We start from the raw sequence: 23,605 nt of genomic DNA, 5'->3' as shown, positions 1-23,605 counted from the left end.
AAGATCGGTTTACAGCGAAGACCAAAATGCAGCTGTTTAGAAAATACATTGCAGGCCTTTGAGAACATTTGATACTTTCGATGATGCAAGACAAATGAAAAAATAAAAGTATTATTTCTTTCAAAGAATGCTAAGCTGAAGCAGATGAGAGATAAGATCCAGAATACATTTGATGTGAAAGTAATAGTGTAAGACAGTCTTTGAAGTCTTGCTTTTTTATAAATGACAAATCTATTAAAGCAAAAGAAAAGAGTTTCACAGTTGCCTGAAAAACGGGGAAAATGGCATTGTACTAAAAAGCGTTCAGTAGATGTTGTTCCTGTCCAAGCCTCTTCCATTATGTACAAGTTTAAACTTGTTTACGTAACCCGGTAATTGGTAAGTTACATTCTTTCAATTTCTATGAGGAAAAGGCAAAATCTGACCTTACGCAGACAATGAAATAGATCATATCTGGCCAGGGGTAACAAAGGGTATTCAAAAGTTACTCTGTATCATTTAATTTGTGAAAAGCAAAGCCAAGATGGATTTGTCCAAACTGGGGAAATCGCATGTTAAAAAAAAAGTTAACTGACATTAACTGTTTGCTGAGTTCTGTTGAGGTTAGCAGCTCCCTCTGTGTTACGTGGCAAGCAGAGGAAGTCTTCTGCTTCTCCTTTTTTTTTCTTCGCAAGACCTCAACTGAGATGCTCTTTATAACCCAGTAAGCTTCACCAGGGAAAAAAAAAACGCTGCTGATTCATAGGCTTCACAGACACATATTCTGGCTCTTCTGACTGCATCTGTTCAGCTGAGAGCAAAGTCAAAGCGACCTATTATATCCCAATGGAATTGGCAGCTCTTAGGAAAGTAGGCAGAGCCTCATCTTCCAGCCTTTCTCTGGGCATCCAGCACTATTCAAAAGACACCTCTGTCTGTGGAAATCCACTTGCCAAGCCCACCTCTGAGCACAGCAAACTCCGAGTTACAGAGCAGCACATAGCCACCGATACTGCCATTATAGCAGCCTGATAGGAAAGCTTGTGGAACACTTTCTTTAGTGTAGCTCAAATTCCTAACGTGACTGAGGTGTTGCATCATTTTGCAGGTAACTCATCATGAGAACTTGCTCCAATTCTTGTTTTTGAGAGCATGTTCAGCAGAGGCACGTCCAGCTTCATTTTTGTTCATTTCCTCTGATGCCAGCCAATGACTCCACTCCAGCACTGGTGAATAAGCTGACTCTGCTTTTGGTCATGCTGTTACTGCAGCAGGTGGCAAGTTAAGATATACTCCTTATAGTATGGTTATCACTGAGTTGCGTTTATCCACAGTACTGCAGAAGATTCTGGCTGCTTTCTGCTGCTGTGATTTTTGAAAGTGTCCCAGTATCAGAACATCTGGCAAAGATGAGCTACTCCGTGTAGGTGGCAGGAGAGCATGCATTTGCCAGATTGCGTGGTGCTACTTGCAAAGGTGTTTAGATGCCTTGTAGTATCAGTATCACTGTGGCAAACGGTGTTCTGGAAGGCAGTTGTGAGGATAAAAGTAAGAATTTTTGTTGTAAGTGGGAGAAAATGTAACGCTGTAGGCTATGACAGAATATGGATTGGTGAATTGTTAGGTTTTTAATAACTGTAAAACATCTTATTGTTCAGATATAATTTCTGGGCTTGCCTTTCTTTCCCAAGCACAATTGTCCAAATCAAAGCACAAATTTTCAAACCAGAATTTGAGAAAGTAGCAATTGGAAGGCATTCCTGGCAGATCTGGTGAACAGGCCCTGAAACCTCATCTAAATCTATGAATAAACAGACTCTCAGGTGAAGTACCGTTGTTCTAGCATCTGTGGTAGTAGAATTTTTGTGTTGGAACTATGTCTGTTCTTGCTTCTGTTTGTATGTACACAAAGAAGATGGGCAATGTTCGGTCTTCTTAAAATGCTGTTTGGCTATCGAGGAGAGCAGTTCAGAAGGAAAAACAAACCTATCATTTGGTTATCAGTGCTGAAAAATAAATGCCATAAAAATATATTGTTATCAGGGTAACCCTGGCTTATAAGAGGCACATAGTGAGCAAGTTAGCAAATGGCCTAGGAAATATCTAAGATGATTGGGAAATGGGGAAGGCATTAAAGATAAGACTACATTTCAGAGGTGATGCTGGATGTGTTGCTATTGTTAGTGTATTGGGAGTTGTTTGCTTAGGGAATCAACACTGTCATCTTAGAGTGGAAGAATATGGAATTAGTCCCAGCTACTTGAGTATACATGGTTTGTACAGAAACCATGCCTGTTCTTTACACAGTTATTTCCTGATGCTTCCAACCTCAAAGTTGTCTTAAGTTGGTGCTATAGATTGGAGAGTCTCTGCTTGCCATTGGAAGCTCTACTTCCTACCCCAGAGGTCTTGCTTTGTGAAAAGTTAAAATTTGATGTAAATTGACGGTAGAAGCACAATGTTTCATTGTTGCTCTGAAGTAATGAAGAATAAATTCAGTTTATGCCAGTATAGTGGTCTGTCCGTTAACTATGAAACAATTAAGGAATAATATTTTCTTTCTGCTGTCTTTTGATCTTGGTGTTACAACTTGGGTTTGTTCTTTATCTAGATGTTTGATCTGAGTTCTTACGTCAAAAGTGTGTGGCACTGATAGTCAGATTTGGCTTTGGCAAAAACAATATAGTTGCAGCTGGGCAAAACATCAAGAATAAGATAAGAAAAAATATGGGTCAGGTCTATCTCAGCAAATCTTTACACAGAGAAATTGACAGGGTTAGTATGTCCTTTTGGTCCCAGTCTTCTTTATTCTGTTCCCATGATTCTTAGATGTCTGTATTCATTTCCCTGGTCAACTACCTGCAAATCTGTAAGGTTACCTTTATGCCAAAAAAAGGTAAGCTGCGGAGTCATCCTTCCTTGCTCTCTTATCATTACAGCTCTTCAGTGCATGTCTGGGAAAGGCTTGTTGCTTTAATACTCCCATTTTTTTATCTTCAGTACGAAGATATTAGCCTATTATAGCACTTCAGATTTCATGTGAGAAACAAACTAGCACAGTGGGGGAGAAAAAAGGAAGGATATGTCAGCCTTCTCAGCTGACATTACTGTTATAATAAAATACAGTGGACTGAAGGATTATTTCTATTTAACAAGGTGAGTAGGACGGAAAATATTAAAATGCAGTGTTTGTATATGTAGTGCAGAAGTACTTAATGTTTAAAACAGGGTGGAAGAAATATTTTTAGAAGTACTTAATGTTTAAAACAGGGTGGAAGAAATATTTTTGTGGGCAAGTCAGAGAGAGAATTTCTGATGGTTGTAAAAAAAGCAGATAAATAGACCTTTGAGATTAATGCCATTTTTTCATTAGCTCCTTTAGAAAAATCTAGTATGTCCTTTCAGTAGTGACTATAATAGTGAATGTAATTAGGCTAAGATGTTTAAAATAGCTTTTTTTTTAAAAAGTACTTGCTCATCACATTGAGGTTTTTCTGTTGTTCATTTTCTTATGTTTCATTTATTTTAACACTGATAATATGGATCTCTAAGGTGAGCAATGCTTTGATATATTGCAAAAGGAAATGGCTGTTCTTTATTTCTGCTATCATTTTGAATGGCCATTTAATTTCATCGATACTCATCAAATTTTATGTACAGGAAGTAATTTAAGAGCACAGCCAATGTCAGCCCTGATTTCTGCTCCTGAGTATCTTCCGTAACACACCTATATTTATCGTAAGTGTATGTACCAGGGATAGTAATTTAAAACTTGCGTTGTTAATGATTTAATGTTCAGCTTTTGTTGCTCGGTGGTGATAGTGAATCATCTAGTAGCAAAGTGAACGTGATTAGCAAATATTACTTTTTGTAGCAAGAGAGAATGACTTGCTAAATTAACTCTCTAGAGTACCTCTATAAAAAGCTGATTTCTATTGGAAGATAAGGAGGATTTTGCTGCTGCTTTTCCCAGGAGTAATATACTGAGCTGTCTTGTTTGTGTGCACGCCTACATAAACAAAAGGTGTGGCTGCTGGGGATGGGGATGCTGTTTTTGAATGTGTCCAGACTGTTTGGGCACTTCAACCTTTAGTCTTAGGTGCCCGCTTCTGAAGTACAGATGAATTGTCCCACCGCTGAGCTTCCCGGCTGCTCAGTTGCACTTGTGTGCCTTGTACACCAGCAATCTGTTGGCCTTCTCGTTGCTGTGATTTGGCATCTCTGCTAATTCATTATTTGACACTTTTTTTTTTTCTTTTTTAAAGTTGTGTGTTTTTCATAATTTTAAGAATCCCTCTTCTCTGCTTCTTCAGGGTTTCACATGTTTTGTAAGCCTAGTGCAATACTCTCATCAGTTTCTTTTCTGCTTTGCTAGTTCTGGAAAACAAAGAAAACTGATATAACTTACTGAATACGCACTGGAAGAAGTCTCCTTGGATGAGACATTTGACCTCCAAAGTATTTGAATCTGATAATAGACTCATTGCCAGGAGTCAAAAGCAAAGCATGTGTGTTTTTATGTTTTCATGTAAAAGAGCTTACTGAAACAGTGGCAAGGGAGCTGTGCTTTGAGACTGTCTTCTGTTTGTTCAGTGCCTGGTACAATACAGTACAACTGGATTTAATGAGAAAGAATGTTTCTATTAATGTATTAGTTTGAATTGCTGTGTATGTTCATTATGCACAGTATATCTTTCTTTTAATTGAAGGCTAAGCACTTAAATTCTTTTCGTTGTTTTTAATTCCACAATTTATGAATTTGCTTGCTGAGATCTCCAGTTGTTTGTAGTACATGAAATTGTCTCTACTATAAGAAGAAAGGCTCCTTGACTTTTTTGACTCTTTGACTTCTGGTTTTAGTTAGCTGTACTACACTGACTTTATGTGCAAACCAGCTTTTTTAGGAGATGAATTATTGGAACGTAACGTGATCAGCAAGTATAACTTCATTTTATGTGGTTCTACCCTGTTTGCAGGTGGTTTCTTATGGGTTTGTATTCAGTCTTCATCAAATTTTAGATCCTGGACTGTCACCACTGAATTATGGAGTTGTATTTAAAAACTTGAAGACTTGTTCCTACCTTGAGTGTCTGTTTGTATTAACCATGAGCCCAGCTGCGTATAGAAATGGGGACATAAAATCACACAAATTTATAGCTTCCAACTAAGTCATAGATAAACTTTTGATGTGTTTTTCTACAGAAGAACAATGTAGTGGCAGTTCTTGAAGCCATAAGTAGATACCATTTTTCTCTTAACCCTACTTTGTGCTGTCTCTATCTAAAACTATAAACAGCTTTCTGCTAGTACCCCATAGCTGAATATCCTCCCTTCTTTCTTTTTTGGTAGATGTCATAAGTGCTTTACTTTCCAGCTAGCCCTCATAAAATGATGAAAGAGAAGGTACTGCAAATATCTCGCAATATGTTTGTAAGCAAGAGAAGTCAAAGCAGCATTATGCATACCAATAATCCCTCCCACCTTCCCCTCTCGCTTTTTTTTTTTTAGGCCTTCTCTTCTGATTGTTAGTGCTCTGTCTGGTTATTTAAGGTGTTGATCTTTTATGAACGAAGTTGGTATAACTAGATACCGTTAAAGCTTAAGGGAATGCTGAGACTGATCTTCCTGTAGATTCCCTTGCCTTATATTCTGAAATGTGTTTGACAGCAGTGTCATCTTAATTAAGATATTTGTACAGCAGCTTATTATGATGAATAAAATTTTAAGAAATTCTGTAACTGGCTTTGTTTTAATTAAAATTATATTACAAAAATCCCATCTTTTACATAAACTCTTTAATAAGTTGCTTAGAAATAGTATTTTCTTTAAACACTCAGAATATATGATAAACTGTCTCAATTCTGCAGACTGAAGATATCATAGGTAAAGGCAGAGATGTTTGGAGGTGTGTCTGCTGAACTGACAGTTGGACAAGATGTGCATGGTTTGCAATGAAAAGACCTCTTGAGTTAAAAATGAGCCAATGTTTGGCTGCTTTATAGCAGAAACCTTTAGCTCAGAAAGAGAGAATCTGTTTGAACTTCTTAGATTTAAATCACTTGAATAGAAGTCAAGTGTAGCAGCTCTAGTAGTTCATCTCTGTTTTTGTAGTTGATTTTTCTTAAATAAGTTGTGTTTCAAAGTAGTAGTTGACTAACCTGGCAATCCTAGGTTTCACAGAAGGAGCACAAGGGATGTGATTTGCTATGGGTGGCTTTTCTAATTTCCTTTGTGTCCTTTGATCTGTGCTGCACCTGATGGATTGAGTATTATTTTTACTTCCATTGTTCTGTCTCCAAGTCTGTTTCAGTTCTTGTGAATAAGTTTTAGTATGCTTTCCCAGCTCACTCTTTCAGAAGTTAAAGACCTAATCAGCTGTTTCTTTTACAGGGAATGCAGAGGGCAACCAATGTTACCTATCAAGCTCATCATGTCAGCCGGAATAAGAGAGGCCAAGTGGTAGGAACAAGAAGTGGTTTCCGTGGATGTACAGTCTGGTTAACAGGTGAAGTCACTGAGTTGCTCTTCTGGAAAGCTACTTAGCTGTAGCTCCTTTTTTTGTGCAAAGTTGAATGTCCGTGGAATCTAAGAACTTGATGCAATTTTGTTACTATGTTTAGGTAGACTAGCAAGAAATTGCTCTAGGACAGGTAATAACTTGAGAATGTATTTTGTTCAGTGCTTTAGGACCATTGTGTATTTGGCATTGTCCACTGCTTAATTCCAGGTGAGTTTTGGAGTATATGGGGTTTTTTGTGTGTTTTAACCCATTCTGGGTCTTTCTACTGCTCTTTTTACCTTTTAACAGATTAAACCTGATTTTTTAAAAAAATTTTTTTAGAGTCTATGTTTCTGAATCTTTTTCTGTAAAGATCTCTTCTCTTTGGAATGTCCTTGTCTCCTTGGGTTGAAATAACATTTCAACATAAAACTGTGCCTTTGGACATCAATTGCTTGTTGAGGGAATGCATACTGGGAGTTGTTTAGCACTGTGTTTATTTCACTGAATTGTTTTGATTGTAAAAAGAGGGGGTAAGTAAATTCTGGGGGACAGCTTCATTTCATAACTATGAGAGGATTTTTTTGGTCTGTCTTACAAGGTTCCTGGAAGCTTTAACATATTTCCTTTAGAGTTTTGTCCAGTTAAAACTGAAAATAAAAAATATAACAACATGTTATTTAATTAGTTTGTAAACCATTAGAGTATTTTGTATTGCAATACAAAAGATCTTCACAGAGTATTAGAGAAACCTATTACATGAAGTAAAATTTGTTTCCACTAGTGTTCAGGTGTGTGAAAGGTAAAGTAGTAGTTGATAACAATTTGCTGAGAGCCAGTCCAAACACATTTGATACAATAGCTTGCTGTCATGTTATTTTGTAAAGAATGGAGCCCTTTATCTCCCTATTTCTATTACGTAGTTCCAGCCTTTGTCTCAATGCTTGAATGATCTGGTAGGCTGCCTTTCTGTTTTTCCTGGTAATTCATTAATATCCTTTTGAAAAAGGTCATGATAAAAATGTTTTCTCAGTTATCTACACAGCAACATTTTCCAGTCATCATTCTTATTAAACAAATTTAATCTTAATTTCCAATTTCTTTTTTTTTTTTTGGTGATGAAGAAGGGTGGTGCTAGAATACAGAAAAGAAAGAAGGCCTTGAGGTATTAAGAAGGGTGTGTCAGGGAGGCTAGGTTTTTGAAGATTTTTGAGCACTAATTTTAGGGAGGCAAATGGACTGTACGTATTGAAGTAAGCAATACTACCCATTCTAGAACTGTACAAACATGAGTCTTCAAAACTCTGCTAGGTTTTAGAATAAAAGCTGAAACAGTAGTATACTCCCTTCAGGATTCTTTCACCTCATCAGCAGTCGTGGGGTGGGAGTGTATAGAAAGATATTTCAGAGATCACTTTTCATTTTTAAGATAAGATTTTTTTGAGAGCTACATTCTAATGAATATCTTGTGCTGTTGAGTCAGAGGGTCCTAGTAAAAAAAACCAACAAACCTGAGGAATGTATAAGAAGTATGGAAAAGCATTACTTTCACATGTAAAATAATATGCAGCTTTAAAGTGTAAGTTATTTTAAAGACTTGTCGGCTCAAAAGATGTTTTTAAAATTCATTATTATATAACCTTAACTTTTACATTTCATTACATGTCAGAGACTAAATGGTCTCTGAAGAGCTAGTGATAATTCAGTGCTGCTCTTCTGCAAAGAGTAAGAACAGAGTGTGGTTTGGTCTGATCCATTTCTTCTGTTGACTGAATTTCACTTCAGTGTGAGATCTTCCTCTTCTGGTGTAAACATAACATCTTAACTCTGTGTTGGGGTCTGAATTTAGTTTGCTCAGGTAGTAGCAACTGCCAGCAGCAACACTGGGGAATGTGCACCACCTCTATAAGCGGTCAAAGCTCTCAGGGCCAAAATCTTTTATCTGCTTTTAATTGCACACTTAACTTGGTGCCTTACTCTCTCTATACTGATTGTTTGTGTAAAAAGCACTTGTCTTAGATTGCAGGTAAGCATCACCAAAAGGCATTGCTGCTGATGCCTGTCGCTTTGGGTTTTTCATAGCAGCAGTGGTACCTGTGCGATGATTTTCCCTAGCTTGTTTCTAAGCTTATAATATGTGTTTATACTATTGAATATTCTAGGTCTGTCTGGTGCTGGGAAGACTACAGTGAGCATGGCACTGGAGGAGTATTTAGTATGCCATGGCATTCCATGCTACACACTGGATGGTGACAATATTCGCCAAGGCCTTAATAAGAATCTGGGTTTCACACCAGAAGATAGAGAAGAAAATGTCCGTCGTATTGCTGAGGTTGCTAAACTGTTTGCAGATGCTGGTTTGGTGTGCATTACTAGTTTCATCTCTCCTTATACTCAGGTAAATGTGAAAACCCTCTAGATAAAGTGTAGTGAAAATACAAAATGTCACTTAGAATTTTAGTTATAGGTACCCCTAGCTGAACTGAGCCAGAATCAGATGCTTTCTTGTTATTTTTAATGACATTAGGGCTTTCTAGAGATCATTACTCAAATTTCAGAAACATTCATCTTAAATATAAAAAAAGTTTACATTAGTCCTGTAACTGGAGCTGTCGTTCAGTCTGTTAGGCAGAATTATTAATCCAATGCTAGGAACAAACCCAAATTATCTTCCAAGAAAGACTCTTAAAATGACAGTGTCTTCTTTGATCCATGTAGATTCCAGTACTTCATAAATATGAAGATTAGGTATACACTTAACCTAAAGACTCAGTTAAATTGTTCTTAAAAGCAACTTTTCCTTCAGTGAATGAGTGGTGTGAGCTGTTATTTTACCAATTGGCTTAAGGAAAAAAATGTTTAATTGCCTGCAGTTCTTTTAAAATTCATTTCATGCTGTGCATACAACATGACATTAGATAATATTGAAAATTAACCTAAATCCATATTGACATTGTTTTGTGAATACGTTTTTCATCTACATATGAGAACATGGATGGGAGACAAGGAAGGATGTGTGAACACCAAGTATCTTGAAGAATGACCCAGGGCCTGTAGCTCAGATGTTTCACAGTATAAGAATGTCTTACTTTGTCAGTCGTAGTGGTACAAACAGTTCTTCTGATAATGATTTGGGGAACTCAAGATGCTGCAGTAAAACAGAAGTCTTTAGATATGAGGAAAAATGACCATATTTACTAAGAGATGGTTTTAGTGGATTTTTTGAAAGTTTTTTGTTCTTTAAATGAAATTCACCACTTGTTTCAGTATTTGGCAAGCTGTACAAATAAAATAATATTTGGAATATACAAGTTCTGTCAGATTAGCGAATTTAGAGAAATCTGGTGCAGCAGGTAGCACCTCCTCTGACTTCAGTGAGCTAGGCGGATGTAGCTGCTGGGGGTATAACTCCCAAGATAGAGGCAGGTATAGAAAATTCTGTACTCTGTGCCTGGGTTTGTTTGGGTATTTTTAGAATGTAAAATATCTCAGATCTTCATGTCAGCTTTTACTATGTGATGAACTGTAGCTACACTGATGTAGCTTGCAGGGCATCAGTTGATCAAATCATGTTTATTTTTTCAAACTTTGAAAACTTGTTTACATTTTACTGTCAGCTTCTTGAAAATGAACTTTGAAAGCAGAAAGACTATAAGATTGCACCCCACATATTGTTTTTGTGTTTCCTTTGTTTTCTTTCAGGATCGCAATAATGCCAGACGAATTCATGAAGGGGCAAGTTTGCCTTTTTTTGAAGTATTTGTGGATGCTCCATTGCACGTCTGTGAGCAGAGAGATGTTAAAGGACTCTATAAGAAAGCCAGGGCTGGAGAAATTAAAGGTGAACCTAGATGTAGTCACATCTTTTCTACATAAGTGAAACATTCGTGTAATTTGACTCCACCTAAGTGGTTGCACTCAAGTCTGTCACTGTACCACCCTTAAAGGCAGCATAGAGTGCGGGCAGGACCAAGCAGAAAATTGCCATCCTCTTCTAGCTCATACAACTGACTAGTTAAATGCATAGCACAGTAAAAGGGCAAAACTGACTATCCTCACATCAAAAAGTCTATAAAGAATTGCATTAATAAGAGTTACTAACTTCTTAGAAAAAGTAAAGCATGATCTTTCTGTAAAGACCATCTTTCTGTAAAGACCATTAAGAATACTTCTGAAGAGGCTAACTTTTGTTTTGAAATTAGTGTTCTGTGCTAGTGCCCATGAAAATTATTTCCTATCGCCAGCCTCAGATCGAGATTTAAGTACAGCCTGCAATAAAAAAATGTTTAAATAGATAACAACTCATTGTAAGTATTGTTTCAAGTGCTTCTTTGCTCTGTGTTATATTATAGTTTGCAGAGGTTGGCAATAGCACTTTTTACCTATATTAAGCAAAGCAGTTTTTACAGTAATAACTTTCAGGGGCTGAGTTTGCAGATACTGTAACGATTCACTTGCCATTAATCAGAAGTCACATAAATTCAAGAAATCTAAGATATTCCGCATGCCTGGTTGCTTGGTACTTCTAGTACTACCGAACAGATCATGTTGTGACCAGGAATAAATAAGGCTGAACTGAGGTTCGGAATCGAAGCAAGAAAAGTGGCTGTATCTTATGAGCTATCTGACATAAGAAAGATGCAAATGAAATGAACTTGCCTGTTCACAAGGAATGTCAGCAAATGTTATCTTTTGCTCTGGTGATGGTAATAGGACACTTTCTTTGCCCCCTACTCCCACTTCTCCAGTAATCAGATACTTACAAAATGTATGGGTTTTGGAACAAATACCAGCCTTTCTTTATCACATGGGGTACTGCAGCAACTGATCTTTTTCTTAGATAGGGAATTAAGCTACTGATTTTGAGAGTACTAAAGTTTGAAGTGAAAACTCAAGTTTTAATGTTTGCATTTGCAATTGTAGAGGGTGCAGATGTTCAGTTGCTGTATCTCAGCTGAAATTTCTGCTGCAGATCTGACTTGTAGTGCTTACATGCTTTGCCTTTGGGCTTGATTTTTTTCCTTCTTGTTTATGCATGGTTAGTCAGAGTCTCCTCTAGAGGTTTCAAAGCAGATTGCTAGCTAAGTAAGCCAGAACAAGTGTTACTAGTAGCTTGTATAGTCTGTAACAATAGCTATAACATAACTATAGAAATGCACACATCTACCGTACATTAACAGCTATCTTAAGGTGGGTGTATTATTTAAACTAATGTAATAGGTGTTGGAATTCCTTACTCTTCAGAGTACTGCTTGGTGGCATGAGTGTAAATTTACATATAGGCTGTTCGATCCATATCAGGCTTTGTGTTAAAAAAAACAAAACCGAAACAACAATCACAGCTAATAATGGACAGCTGATGGATGACTAATTCTGGGTTGATGTGCACAGTTCTGTCAGTGCTCCTTTTTCACAGTATAAATCAAATAACTTCTTCAACAAAAAAAGGTAGGTATGTACTGCAGAATGAAGTTTGATGTAGTCATATAGTAGGATTAGCAGATGGTCTGATAAAGAAAAAAACTGTTGATTTCCCTAAGAAATCCTGTATTAAGGAAGTGAAAACTGTGCTCTTGCGTGTCGTGTTGGTTTATATCTAGAAAAATGTCTGTGAACAATGTTAAAATGGAGTAATCTTTTGGAAAAGTCACTTAAGATTTTTGTCTTATATTCTGTAGGTTTTACTGGAATTGACTCTGAGTATGAAAAACCGGAATCCCCAGAGCTTGTGCTGAAAACTGATTCCTGTGATGTGAATGATTGTATACAACAAGTTGTGGAACTTCTTCAAGAGAGGGTGAGCAGAAATGCAGATATATCTTAACTTTTTTCAAAGCATTTGTGTCTGCAATCCGAATGTACGTGCTGGGAAAAGCAGAGACAATTTTTAAGAGTTTAAGCACTTGCACATCTTTAAATTCTAGGTTTTAAACTTGTTCTATTATATGTTTCCTTTTTAAACCTGAACATTGATCTCTAAGTGAAAGAAGATTTGGACAGGTGGAAAATTAATTTATATTATCATAACTGATAAGTGGAAGGGAGAGAAGGCTGTCTCAGTTATTACAGAACCAATGATGGTTGCTAGTGTTTGTGTCTGAAATTTTTTACTTTGTCTCTAAAGCATACAAATTAATATATGCTGCAGATGTGAAGAGACTGGCAGGCAGTTACACAGTCATTAGAGCTGACGTAAGTAGGAGCTCCTGTGGTTGTGTCTGGTTTCGATTGTTTCCACTCTTTTTCTTGTGCTAGTAAAAGTAATCCTGCAATTGTGTAATAACAAGTTCAGGAAGCTGATCTTGATATGGCCGAGTTAATGGTCTGACAAGGTAGGTCTCTTTCTACACCATCCCTTTTGAAGCCTCCAGGCCTTGTCCTGTTGGCTGATAAGTGGATTCAGCTCATTATCCAACCTAAAAAACATCAAACAAAAAAAAACAGAACAAAAAAAATCCCCAAACCAAAAAAACTCTGAAAGAAACAAACAAAAAAAACCCCCAACAAACCACCCACAGTAAACAAAATGACAGAAAACCCAAAACTTACTAGAAGTGAAGGCAGCAATGAAATGGCTTTATCCTCCTGAAACAGTACCCCCAGAATTTGCTAATCTTTGTGTAGAAGAAACATGTCTCCTTACATTCTTATCTATACTCAATAGGTAAAGGGATGATGTCTCAGACAATTGTTTTTATTTAGATACTCTTAGCAGACAATTATTAATGGTTTTTGTGAGATAGCTGTTCTGGAAATTTAGGGTGTAGGCAGTAGCTTGAGTAAAGGTCTATCAATTGTTAAAGTTGGTACAAGCAAAAAACATTATCACATAGCCAGCATGGAGGTAATTTTAATCAGTACAGCTCTGAAGAGATTCAGTCTCTTGTATCTGAATTTTCAAGAAAACTGTTAATAGATCACTGCTTGCTCGAGGTTGCTCAGGAAATAAGACAGGGCAGAAAAACACAGCAGAATTCTAGATTTTTACACTAATACTCAGCTGAATACTTTTTGGAAGAGGAAAGGAGAGAGCTCTGTAGGAGTCCTGCCTATGGGAGGTGGCAGTTTGACTGTGGGAGGCCCTGCACCTCCTGCTCAGAACAATTCAGTACGTTTCGTAATTGTGGAAACCAATGTCACGTGTGCCAAGATAGTGATTCACAAAGTCTTGCATTAGTACACTTGGTACACAGTGCTGAATGCTGGCGCCTGGCCAGTCAGCTTTGCTCTGTCCTTTGCTCAAGGCACATTTTAGCACTGTTTTTTCTTTCTTGGTAGGCAACAGTATCATGAATGTCAAGGTATCTTACTAGTTGCTTACTTGAGAGACAATGAAACCAAGGCATGGCTGAACATGCATGTCTTGTTCTCAGGCCATATTATAATAATACAGTAATATCTTCAGAATATATTTTCGGTAGGTTTCCTTTAATTGGAATAAGCTCTGTCTGTGTTCTTTAATAATCCATTGTGATTAATGAAGAAAAAGACTGTAGACCAGTAGCATTAAAAATAATTTGGGATGCTTGTTTTGTTTCAAAAGCTGTAAAAAACTTTGGGAAGAAGTCTGTTCAAAGTATTGTTAATCCTGGAATTTCAAGACTTGTTTTTATATTAATTTAGACAATAATGGCATTAAAGAGAGGACAGCTGGAACTGTATAAACGTGTTTTGAGATAGACACATATACACACATATTTATTAAACAAGAATTTGAAATGTTCTTGTATAGGTAGTGGATTTCTTTGCTTCTTTGAATTTTCATATTTGAAAAGAACTCTGAAACAAATTTATCAGTCTTTTCCAAAAACATGTTCAATCCTTTATGGAAGAAAAAGGGAGGTAACCACACAGAAATATGAGTAATAAGCAGCTATTGAATCTGGAAAGTTCTTGTGTGGTATAACTTGGTTTTGAGTGTCACCTGGTTTGGTTTCTTTGCATGTAAATGCAATAGATACTTCAAAGTTCTTTTTAGGGACCTAGAATGCAAGGTACTGGTATCTCCTAAAGCTGCCTAGACTGAATTATATGAAAAGTTCCTTCCTTCCCTCCAACTCCTCGACTGCTTTCAGCACCATACAAATCAGTACTCGCACACTTTCTTTTTTTTTTTTTCCCCAGTCAGAAGGCTTGTGTAGCTTTTGAGCATGATACATTTTGCTTTCAATATGCCGAAATTTGCCAATGGAGTCAGACAAGCCTAGTGCGGGTGTTTGGCTGTAAATATTTCATTGTTTTTGTTCTTGTTTTTCCTGCCAACAAATAGAGCTGATCTAGCCCACTGCACAAAGTTCATTTTTCCTTACTATGGAGTAAGTTCAATATTCAGCCCAGACAGTAATTTCTGAAGAAGTCTTAGCTCACGAATGCCACCTTTATTGTCAAGGAAGTGCAAAAGCGTACAAGGAAGGAGTTGCATTTCCACTACGTAACTTTAAACTTTGAACTACCTTTGTATGAAAGTCACATCAGCTTATGACAGCTCTGTGAGTACCATGTCCCAAACAGGAATTTGATTATGCACTTCTACTACTGTTTAGATCAGTCCACTGTGAGTGTAGGTGTAAACTCTGTCCCTCCTTCTGCCTCGCACCCATCTCCCAACAGTTACAGCCAAATTCTTATCTAAGCTTAGCACTATACTTGTATTTTGGAAGGTGGTCCTCGTGGTATGTTATGGTACTCATTTCCTAGCTATATTCACACAGTTCTCTGCAGTTGTATTAAAATTCTGTATTTTGGAGCGGTGAGAATTTGGAGCAGAGTAGAAGTTAGGGGTTGCTCTTTATTGTTGTGGTTTAAAAGGTTGGTCTCTTTTTTTTTTTTTTTTTTAAGATGTAAAGTTTGAGGCTGGTGGTTCCTGGAAAATGTGTTGAAATGGATTCTACTGTTCTGTATATCTGTGGGGTTTTTTGTTTGTGTGTTTTACACCTCTAATTATACTTCAGCTATCATTGTAACAACGCGGTTATTCTCTCTGGAGCAAAGGTCTCAATCTTGTATAGTTCCTTATCACTTATCAAAAATTTCATAGTAAAGAATACTCTATGTGATCACTTTGTTCATCAACATGAATTATTACAGGCTCTAAAACATCTTTCAGTATTTTTTTTTACTGAGAAACTTGCAAACATGGGAGCTTAGTATTTTAATATCTGGCATTCATGTAGAGAAGGCATTACAGGTCTTCAGCACGCTTTTTCATTATTTGACTGTAAATTAGGCACTCAGTAGAATATATTTGACACGATTATACCCAGCTAGTAGCTGGCTCCTGAATCATTATTTCATGTGAAACTTTGTTTCCTGTCTCCTTCTGCTTTCAAAATAATTTCAGCAGAAAATTTATATGAATATAACCGTTACTTGTTTGGACACAGGGTTCAAACCAAATACCTGCAGCAAAAGGTGACTGGGTGGGACTAACTGGGATTCATAAGACAAAGTGCAGACCATGGGGATTTTTAAAATGGTTTATAATGTTGGAAGTGTTTGTATGAAATACAGTACAATGACATTAACTTGTGGCGTACCTACCTTTTAACGTTGATATATATGCTGACACGTGGAATAACTAATCTTTTTGATAACTAAACAAAGTATCTCTTCCTAAGACACAAGGAAGATACAAGCATTATGAAAACATGTGCCTGTGCAGCAAAGAAGTCCAACTACATACTGTACTGTAACAGGAAGAGCATAGCCAGCAGGTTGAGAGAAGTAATCCTGCTGTTTTATGAGGCACTTGTGAGACCGTATCTGGATGCTGCGTCCAGGTTTGTGCCCTTCTCCCTCACCTGGTAGAAGACAGACACTGATGTACTAGAGTGAGTTGAGCAGAAGGCCACCAGCATGGTCAGGGGCTGGAGCATGTCACCATACAGGGAGAGACTGGACTTGTTCAGCCTAAGAAAGAGGCTGAACTGAAGGAGGTCTCGTTGCTGTTTCTGGTACCCCGATTGGAAAGGTATAGAGAGGACTAATGAAGACTTTTCTCAGAGGTGTGCAAGGGTAGGATGAGGGCCAACAGACATGAAATAAAATATGGGAATTTCAAATGAGACATAAGGGAATAAAACCTTTCACTCTAAAGATGACCAAATATTAGAACAAGTTGCCCTGAGAGTTTGTGGGCGCTCCATCCTTGGAGATATTCAAAACTTGATTGGCCAAGTTCTTGAAAAGCCTGCTGTACTCGGCCTAGTTTTGAGCAGGAGGCTGGACTAGATGATCTCCAGAGGCCTCTCCGTGATCCTGTGATAAGGCTGATAGTTATTTTGTGTGAGAAGCTGGAGGAAAAAATAAGCATGCTCTGTGTAAAGGATATGCAAGATTGTGCTATTAGTTCTATACCATTATAGCGAAGATTTAAAGGTACAGGAGTAAAGAGGTAAGCCAGACTGAGCAGAAACCAGTATAAGCATTTAAGCGTAATTAAAACAAACAAAACCAAAAACCAACAACAAAACCAAACCGAACCCAAGTCCTTCAGTATACTATTAAACTTGTGTAATTCCCACATCAATAAAACGTGGTTTTTTTTTTTTCTCATGCTTAGGAAAGTAAGCAGAATTTCCTGTATTTTAAGTTATAGATTTTCTATTTTTGAGGTATGAGTGCTTTGGTTGCAGTTGTTTTCTTCTGAAAATATGCTAATGAATTTTATTGAAATAGATTTCAGTAGCACAAATTGCTAAAAAAGCATGTATAATTTTTGAGTTATTATTAAAGAACAGATGTGCTATGTAAGCTAAACATGACTTACTTAGATGAAAACAAATGTGTAAAGGGCATCTTTACACATTTGAGAGAAACAGCAGTGAATGGCTGGGCTCAGAAATTTGGCTTGTTGGCATAAGTGGAGGAGTGTTTCTATGGCTCAAGTGAATTTAAGATGTGATAGAGCACAACTGATGGGCAGAGAAAAGGCCCTCTGTCCAGAAAATCGTACCTCTGTTTAGATCATGGTTGTCGTGGTACTTGTCAGTTTTCTGCATACTCAACGTATTGACAAACTTCCCTGCAATCTGTAGATACTAATAATTCAGTGATTATAATAGTCAAGCAAATATTTTTTTTTTACATACCTAAATAATTTAGTGGCCTCACACCTCAATTAATATGAACTTATAAGACTAGTCATTCAGTAATTGAAATTGGATGTCACTTCTGAATGCCCTTTTAGCAGAAACTTGCTTGACGGCCCTTTCTTAACAGACTGTTGAGGATGTTGGCCTCAGCAAAGAACCTACCACCACAGTCTGTGGAAGCACGTTCCCATAAAGCATCTAGTTGTTTTTTTTTTTTAATGATTTTGCCATTATTTATATGAATGCATTGAGAAATAATAAATGTTGAAGAATATTGTGTAATTACGATGAACCTTTGAGTAAAGTTACTACCGTAAAGTGGTCACTAGATGGCTTGCTAGCCTAGCATTTTCCTCAGATTCATACAGTTTAAAGACCTATGGATTCCTCTTGTTGCTGTGTTGTTGGTGATTTTGGTATTTTGTTTGGTTTTGGTTTTGTGTGGAGTTTTTTGGGTGGTTTTTTTTGTTTGGGTTTTTTTTAATATTAAACTAAGATGTTGCTTTAAATACCATTTTTATGTCTGCAAGGGATTCTAGATTTACTAATCCTACAAATTCTCTAGATGTATGACTCTGTTACTAGAATTGTCTTTAAGCTTTTTACATCCTTATAGTGAAGTAGATCATTAACAGAAAATGCATTATGAAACCTTTGTTTTCTCTATTGTTTTGCCAGTTAATGGGACACTAAAACTAGGTTAATATTTGAAGAGACCTCCTTAATCGGTACATATATTTTAAGCTTTTGACGGTTTGTAAAATTAGAACATTCTAGCATGGTAATGAACTAGGCTCCAGAGGGGAATATCTGTGAAGCAGTATAATGTGTACTCAGTCATTACACTTTGCTTGTAAGGTCTGCTGTTCTATACAGCAGGAATTACCTTTGTTTGATTCTGGGCTTATTGCTGTGGTAGGAGTCTGCTGCAGCTCTCCTGGACGGTAATGCTGCTGCTCAGGCAGAGAAAATAGAAGGCATATTTTGCCTATCTTGCTGTCCAATAAAATCAGCTTCCCTAATGATGTCTGACATGTAATGGACTGAGCTTTTTCTGATAAAACAGAATTTCTAAGTGCTAGTTTAATTTGTTTTACTCTTGTCTTTGGAGATACAAAATACATAACAGCCAGTGAGAGTCACCATGACTTTTTACTCCTGCAGTTATTTTATCTCCCTCTTGCTTTTATCCTCCCACTCCCTTTGTTTTACCTTCTGTGGAGGTAGTGCTTAATGTCCGATAAATGCTTGGATAAATGCTTTAAAATGCTTGGGCAAACTTTGTGTTGCCTACAGGCATATCTGTTTACTCTGGGCTGCATATGCTGGAAAAATAAAGATAATTTCTTTATTCTTGTTATGGGCCTGTATATACTTTGCTGTAAGGGTGAACTTTTTTTTTTCCCCAAAAAAAGTAAAGCATTACTTTACAAAAGTTTCCAAAACTCTGAAAAATCTGTTTTAAAAAGAACTATCAGCTGCTTTTCACTGTGGGTTTTTTTGTGTGTATGTGTGTGGTTTTTTGGTGTTGGTTGGTTGGTTTTTGTTGTTTGTTTGTTTGTTTGAATATCAGTGGAACATTTGACTGGATTTTGACATTTTACACCATCCTTTATCAGAGGAGACTCTTTAAAGTTGGATCATGATGGCCTCCTCCCTTTTTAAAAATTGTTTTCATCCTTATATCTTACAAGAAGTGGGAATGTCTTGTTGAAAATGCATGGGGGAAAACTGATCTTTTTAAAAAAATACATATTCTCTGGTATTCTGGTTATAAAACTAGATTTTCTTTCATTGCATGTATGTGTATATATGAACATATGGACTCTCACTTAAGTTTTCGAAGTGTTAGTGTGTGTGTGTATATATATATATAACTGGTGTTGTATCATTAACTGTAGGTAATATATTTAATTTGGACTTCAGTATTAATCACTTTCAGTTGAAGGAAGATTTTTTTTTTACCTCTGTGTTACCACCTCTAATGTATGTTGTATAGTGAAGGACTTAAAAATGCTCATTCTCTGAATTTTTTTTTACTTCTTTAGCTAGTATAAAAGCATAGAGCCTTCTATTCTGCTGTAGGTGATGTAGGCATTAATAAATTATGAAAACTGCACTTAATTCAATAGTTAAATATTTCCTAGGTAAATAAGGGTACTTAAGGTTTAGAAAAAAAGTCAGAATGTTTTGCTTTAGTTACCCAGCCAGCACCTTGGCTAGCAATATATCGTAACCTTGGAACATTGCTGGCTTTTAAATGAGTAAAAATTACGCTATGAATGAACTCTTGCTACAGTGTAGTGCAACATCAGAATTTTACTTCTTGACCACATGTTCAGTGTCCAAAAAGCATTCTGACCAAACATTAAGTTCTGTTTCTTTTATACAGGACATTGTACCAGTGGATGCCTCTTATGAGGTGAAAGAGCTTTATGTGCCGGAAAACAAGCTACAGTTGGCCAAAACTGACGCTGAGTCTCTGTTAACCTTGGAAATAAATAAGGTATTTGTGTTTGGTTGTCTCATTGCTGAAATTGAAAGACAGTCTAATCTGTTGCTCAGCAGAAGTAGATATAGTCAAAATACATTCTGTAACAGTACAGGTATCTTGATATACTTTTTCCATCTTTTCTTGGGAGAAATCACAGCATCTGTGTTTTCTTTGATCACTTACTAGAGATAAAAGCTGAATCTTTGTAATTTCATAAAAAATGTCTGGTATAATGTTACTTAGTTTATCCCAAGCGTGGAGATTAAATTTATAGCGACTTCCTCCCATGCCTCCCTCCCACCCCATCCATGGACTTAACCATGCCTGGCACATCTTGTATGAGTAGTTGCTTCTAGAAGATTTACTTACTTTTTTAGCTTACTTACACAAACCATTTTATTTTGAACCGTAATAACCTAGAAATATGAAGGAAATCAGTTACTGCTTCTTGATTCTCCTTCATGATAACCTTCAGCTGAACGATAGTAAACTTCTATACTAGACTCAAACAGTTGCAAACTTAAGTCTACTTTATTTTTTTGGTTTTGTGTTTGGTTTGGTTTTCTTGTGTTTAGAACATCCTTCTGCTACTTCTATAGCTTCAAGCACAGAAAATGTGGAAAAACATGGATCAACTTGATCAACTCGATCAACTCTTCTTATTTTGGTTAAAGGCACTATTTTCCAACTGAGATAAATTAGACAAAGCTACTTCTGGCTGTGTTTCTGTTCTACCTCATCATCTTTTTCTGAAGAACTAGGCCTAAACACATACAATGTATGAGTTCTTAGAACTTAAAGCTAAGCATTTGATTTAGGAGCTGACTAAGCTCAGAGTTGAGCACTTGCAGTGAGTAATTTGACTTTGAAAGATTGAGATGACATACTAAGCACTGAATTAAACAGTTTTTAAATTTGCCTAGCCCTCTGCTACTACCAAATTTGAGTACTTCCTTTCACTGTGTCTTGCTAGATTCCTTTCACATATGTGTCTGTAAAACTAGTTATTGCTTTGATAAGGAATAAATATTTAAGGTCACCATTATTCAATTTATGTAATATCCTGTTCTAAATTGCTCCCTATCTAGAAAAACAAATCCCTTCCCCCTCCATCCCCAGTCAATGGTTTGTTAAATATCAAGCAAGTATATAACGTAAGCTTGGGAAGAAGATGTGTGTTGTACTTGCCTCAGCATAAATTAAACAGTGCAATAAAATTAGTCATGTTCCTTCCAAAAGAGCCTTGCACAAGCAGTCTGTCCTTGTCAAGGCCTTGACCAAGTCTTAGTAATACACATGCAGAAATAATAGAGGCCGCACACTAAGTGGTAGTGTGGCTGTTTAAGTGCTAAGGAAGAAAATTCCCTGTAGGCTGATACCTATTAAACTAAAATAAGTAGTAGTCCTGAGGGAATTTTACTTCTGGATTGTCTCACTAGTTTCTGCAATAAAACCTTTCTATCTAATCTGTTTTAAGATTAGACATCTTTATATTCACCCCCGTAATTCTGATATTTTTGTGGTAATTGTATGTGTTGTTTTTATTTTATTTTTTTACTTCTTGGCTATCTTGCTTTGTTAAAAAAATAAATGCAAGTGGGACTCTCTAATTCTGTTAAGATGAACTTTATCAAACATTTAGGAATAAAGTTTGTCGTGTGCTATTTTGTTTATTTGTTGCTTGGGATTTTAACACATGGGAATTTGATCTAGTGTAGGGATTGGAAAATAGCCAAAAATACGATCAGTGAGGTACCAGTTGGTCGTTTTTCTTTTCTTACTTGTAGAATCTTTGAATTTGTTGTGATTAAAAACTGTAGTACTGAGAAATCTTCTGTTTATACTGTCCTGCATTTTATGGGTAGATCATGATCTATTATGATTAATATCTGATGTCAATCATTAAGCAACAACTTTCATCTGCTCTATTTCTCCATTTCTTTACAAGGTGGATATGCAGTGGGTGCAAGTGCTAGCAGAAGGTTGGGCAACACCCCTGAATGGCTTTATGAGAGAGAGAGAATACCTGCAGTGCCTTCACTTTGACTGTCTCCTCGATGGTAGGCTAAAACTTAGCATTTGTAAAACTGAGCAAATTAATCCTACTTCTAAAATATTATCGATGCTTAGCTTCTTAGTGGTAGTGTGGTAACATGTTATCAGGCTCATGCACAACCTGGGGTAAGAGAATAGGATATTATAATAATCAGTTTTAAACTTGATGGTTTTATTCTTTTTATACCTACCATCATGTTAGAGTTTGAATGTTTTGTCTTTTTGCCTTTACAAATAATATTTTCAAATGTTTTCATTTTTGAAGAACATTTAAACCTGAAATGCACATTTCTAATTTGTTTTGAAGAAACTGATTTTAGAATTCAGAATTGCAATTTAATTGCTGTGTAGCTTGGTGTGCTGAAAGATTTGGTCCGTAATAGCATTCCGTAATAGTAATGAAGGAAAGGACAACCCTTGTTAAAATAATTCTTGAACTACCTGCTGTGTAATACACTTACAGCCTGGACTGTAACTTGTTAGGAGGGTAGATTTTCACGATACCATTGATGACCATTACTGAGGATAAGGGTGTGCTTTTTTTTGTCTTCACTCTGCAGGGGGAGTTATTAATCTGTCAGTGCCTATAGTGCTAACAGCTACTCAAGAAGACAAAGAAAGACTGGACGGGTGTACAGCAATTGCACTGGTGTATGAAGGTCGCCGTGTGGCCATTCTCCGTAATCCTGAATTCTACGAGCACAGGAAAGAGGAACGCTGTGCTAGGCAATGGGGAACAATATGCAAGGAACATCCTTATATCAAGGTGTGTGTTTAAAAGTTGAAAATCTAGTCCTTTTAGCTGTGCTGTTTATGGAGCTGCAAATTAAGTGAAGTTGATTTATGTGACTGGTGTACTTAGACAGCAAAACAACTTTGAGAACTAATTAAAACATTTGAGCAGAAACAAACGTGAGAGGTTTTTTTGTTCTATGCAGCTTTTGAATAGTCTGCACTTAGTGTGAAAATCTCATGTCAATATGTACATATGAAATGAATTTAGAATTTACTGTAGAATCTGTGCTGCAGAAGAGGGAACTTTGCCCTCTAGTGTGCCTAGGAAACACATCCATCTGTGTAGCCAGATGGATCATCAAAGCTCCTTAATCAGCGGATATAAGCATTGTAAAGGCAAGAAAACTTCTATTCTGCCTGCATGTGGAGCATGTGAGAACTGCCTGATTTGGATGCTTTTGAAATAGGCCCCATTCCTGGAGAGTTCATTGTTTAACTCTCTGGGGAGTTGTTTCCAATCCATTGTGTTCAGTATGTTTTATTATCTTGACCTTATGTGTATGTCAGACTGAAATATTCTAGTTGTAACATAGTCATTGCATTGCTGTGCTTGCTTTTGCAAGCTGATGTAAGTGCTGCATCGGAGCTCTGCAGAGCCAAAATATGGTTCTTTTGATGTTTGTCTTTAGAGTATCTTTTTGTTTACAACTGTGACAAAATCAGATAAAAAGAAATCAAACAAATCTCAAA

At 36.7% G+C, this 23,605-nt stretch overlaps 1 protein-coding gene across 3 annotated transcripts in view; it reads left to right on the top strand.

The window, feature by feature from the left end:
• The window catches only part of PAPSS1 (3'-phosphoadenosine 5'-phosphosulfate synthase 1), a 55,611-nt gene that overhangs the window by 16,804 nt on the left and 15,202 nt on the right, over positions 1-23,605 (top strand). For all 3 annotated transcript variants that reach the window (XM_065633535.1, XM_065633536.1, XM_065633534.1), the window contains 7 exons: positions 6,370-6,484; positions 8,641-8,876; positions 10,181-10,319; positions 12,157-12,275; positions 19,964-20,077; positions 22,014-22,125; positions 22,681-22,886. In XM_065633535.1, coding sequence (XP_065489607.1) covers positions 6,370-6,484; positions 8,641-8,876; positions 10,181-10,319; positions 12,157-12,275; positions 19,964-20,077; positions 22,014-22,125; positions 22,681-22,886 — 1,041 coding nt within the window. The remainder of the gene's footprint in view (positions 1-6,369; positions 6,485-8,640; positions 8,877-10,180; positions 10,320-12,156; positions 12,276-19,963; positions 20,078-22,013; positions 22,126-22,680; positions 22,887-23,605) is intronic.

The sequence above is a fragment of the Caloenas nicobarica genome, chromosome 4 (genome assembly GCF_036013445.1).
Source record: "Caloenas nicobarica isolate bCalNic1 chromosome 4, bCalNic1.hap1, whole genome shotgun sequence".
NCBI lineage: Eukaryota > Metazoa > Chordata > Aves > Columbiformes > Columbidae > Caloenas > Caloenas nicobarica.
Note: the sequence above shows the minus strand (reverse complement) of the source record. Positions and strands in the feature narration are given on the sequence as shown.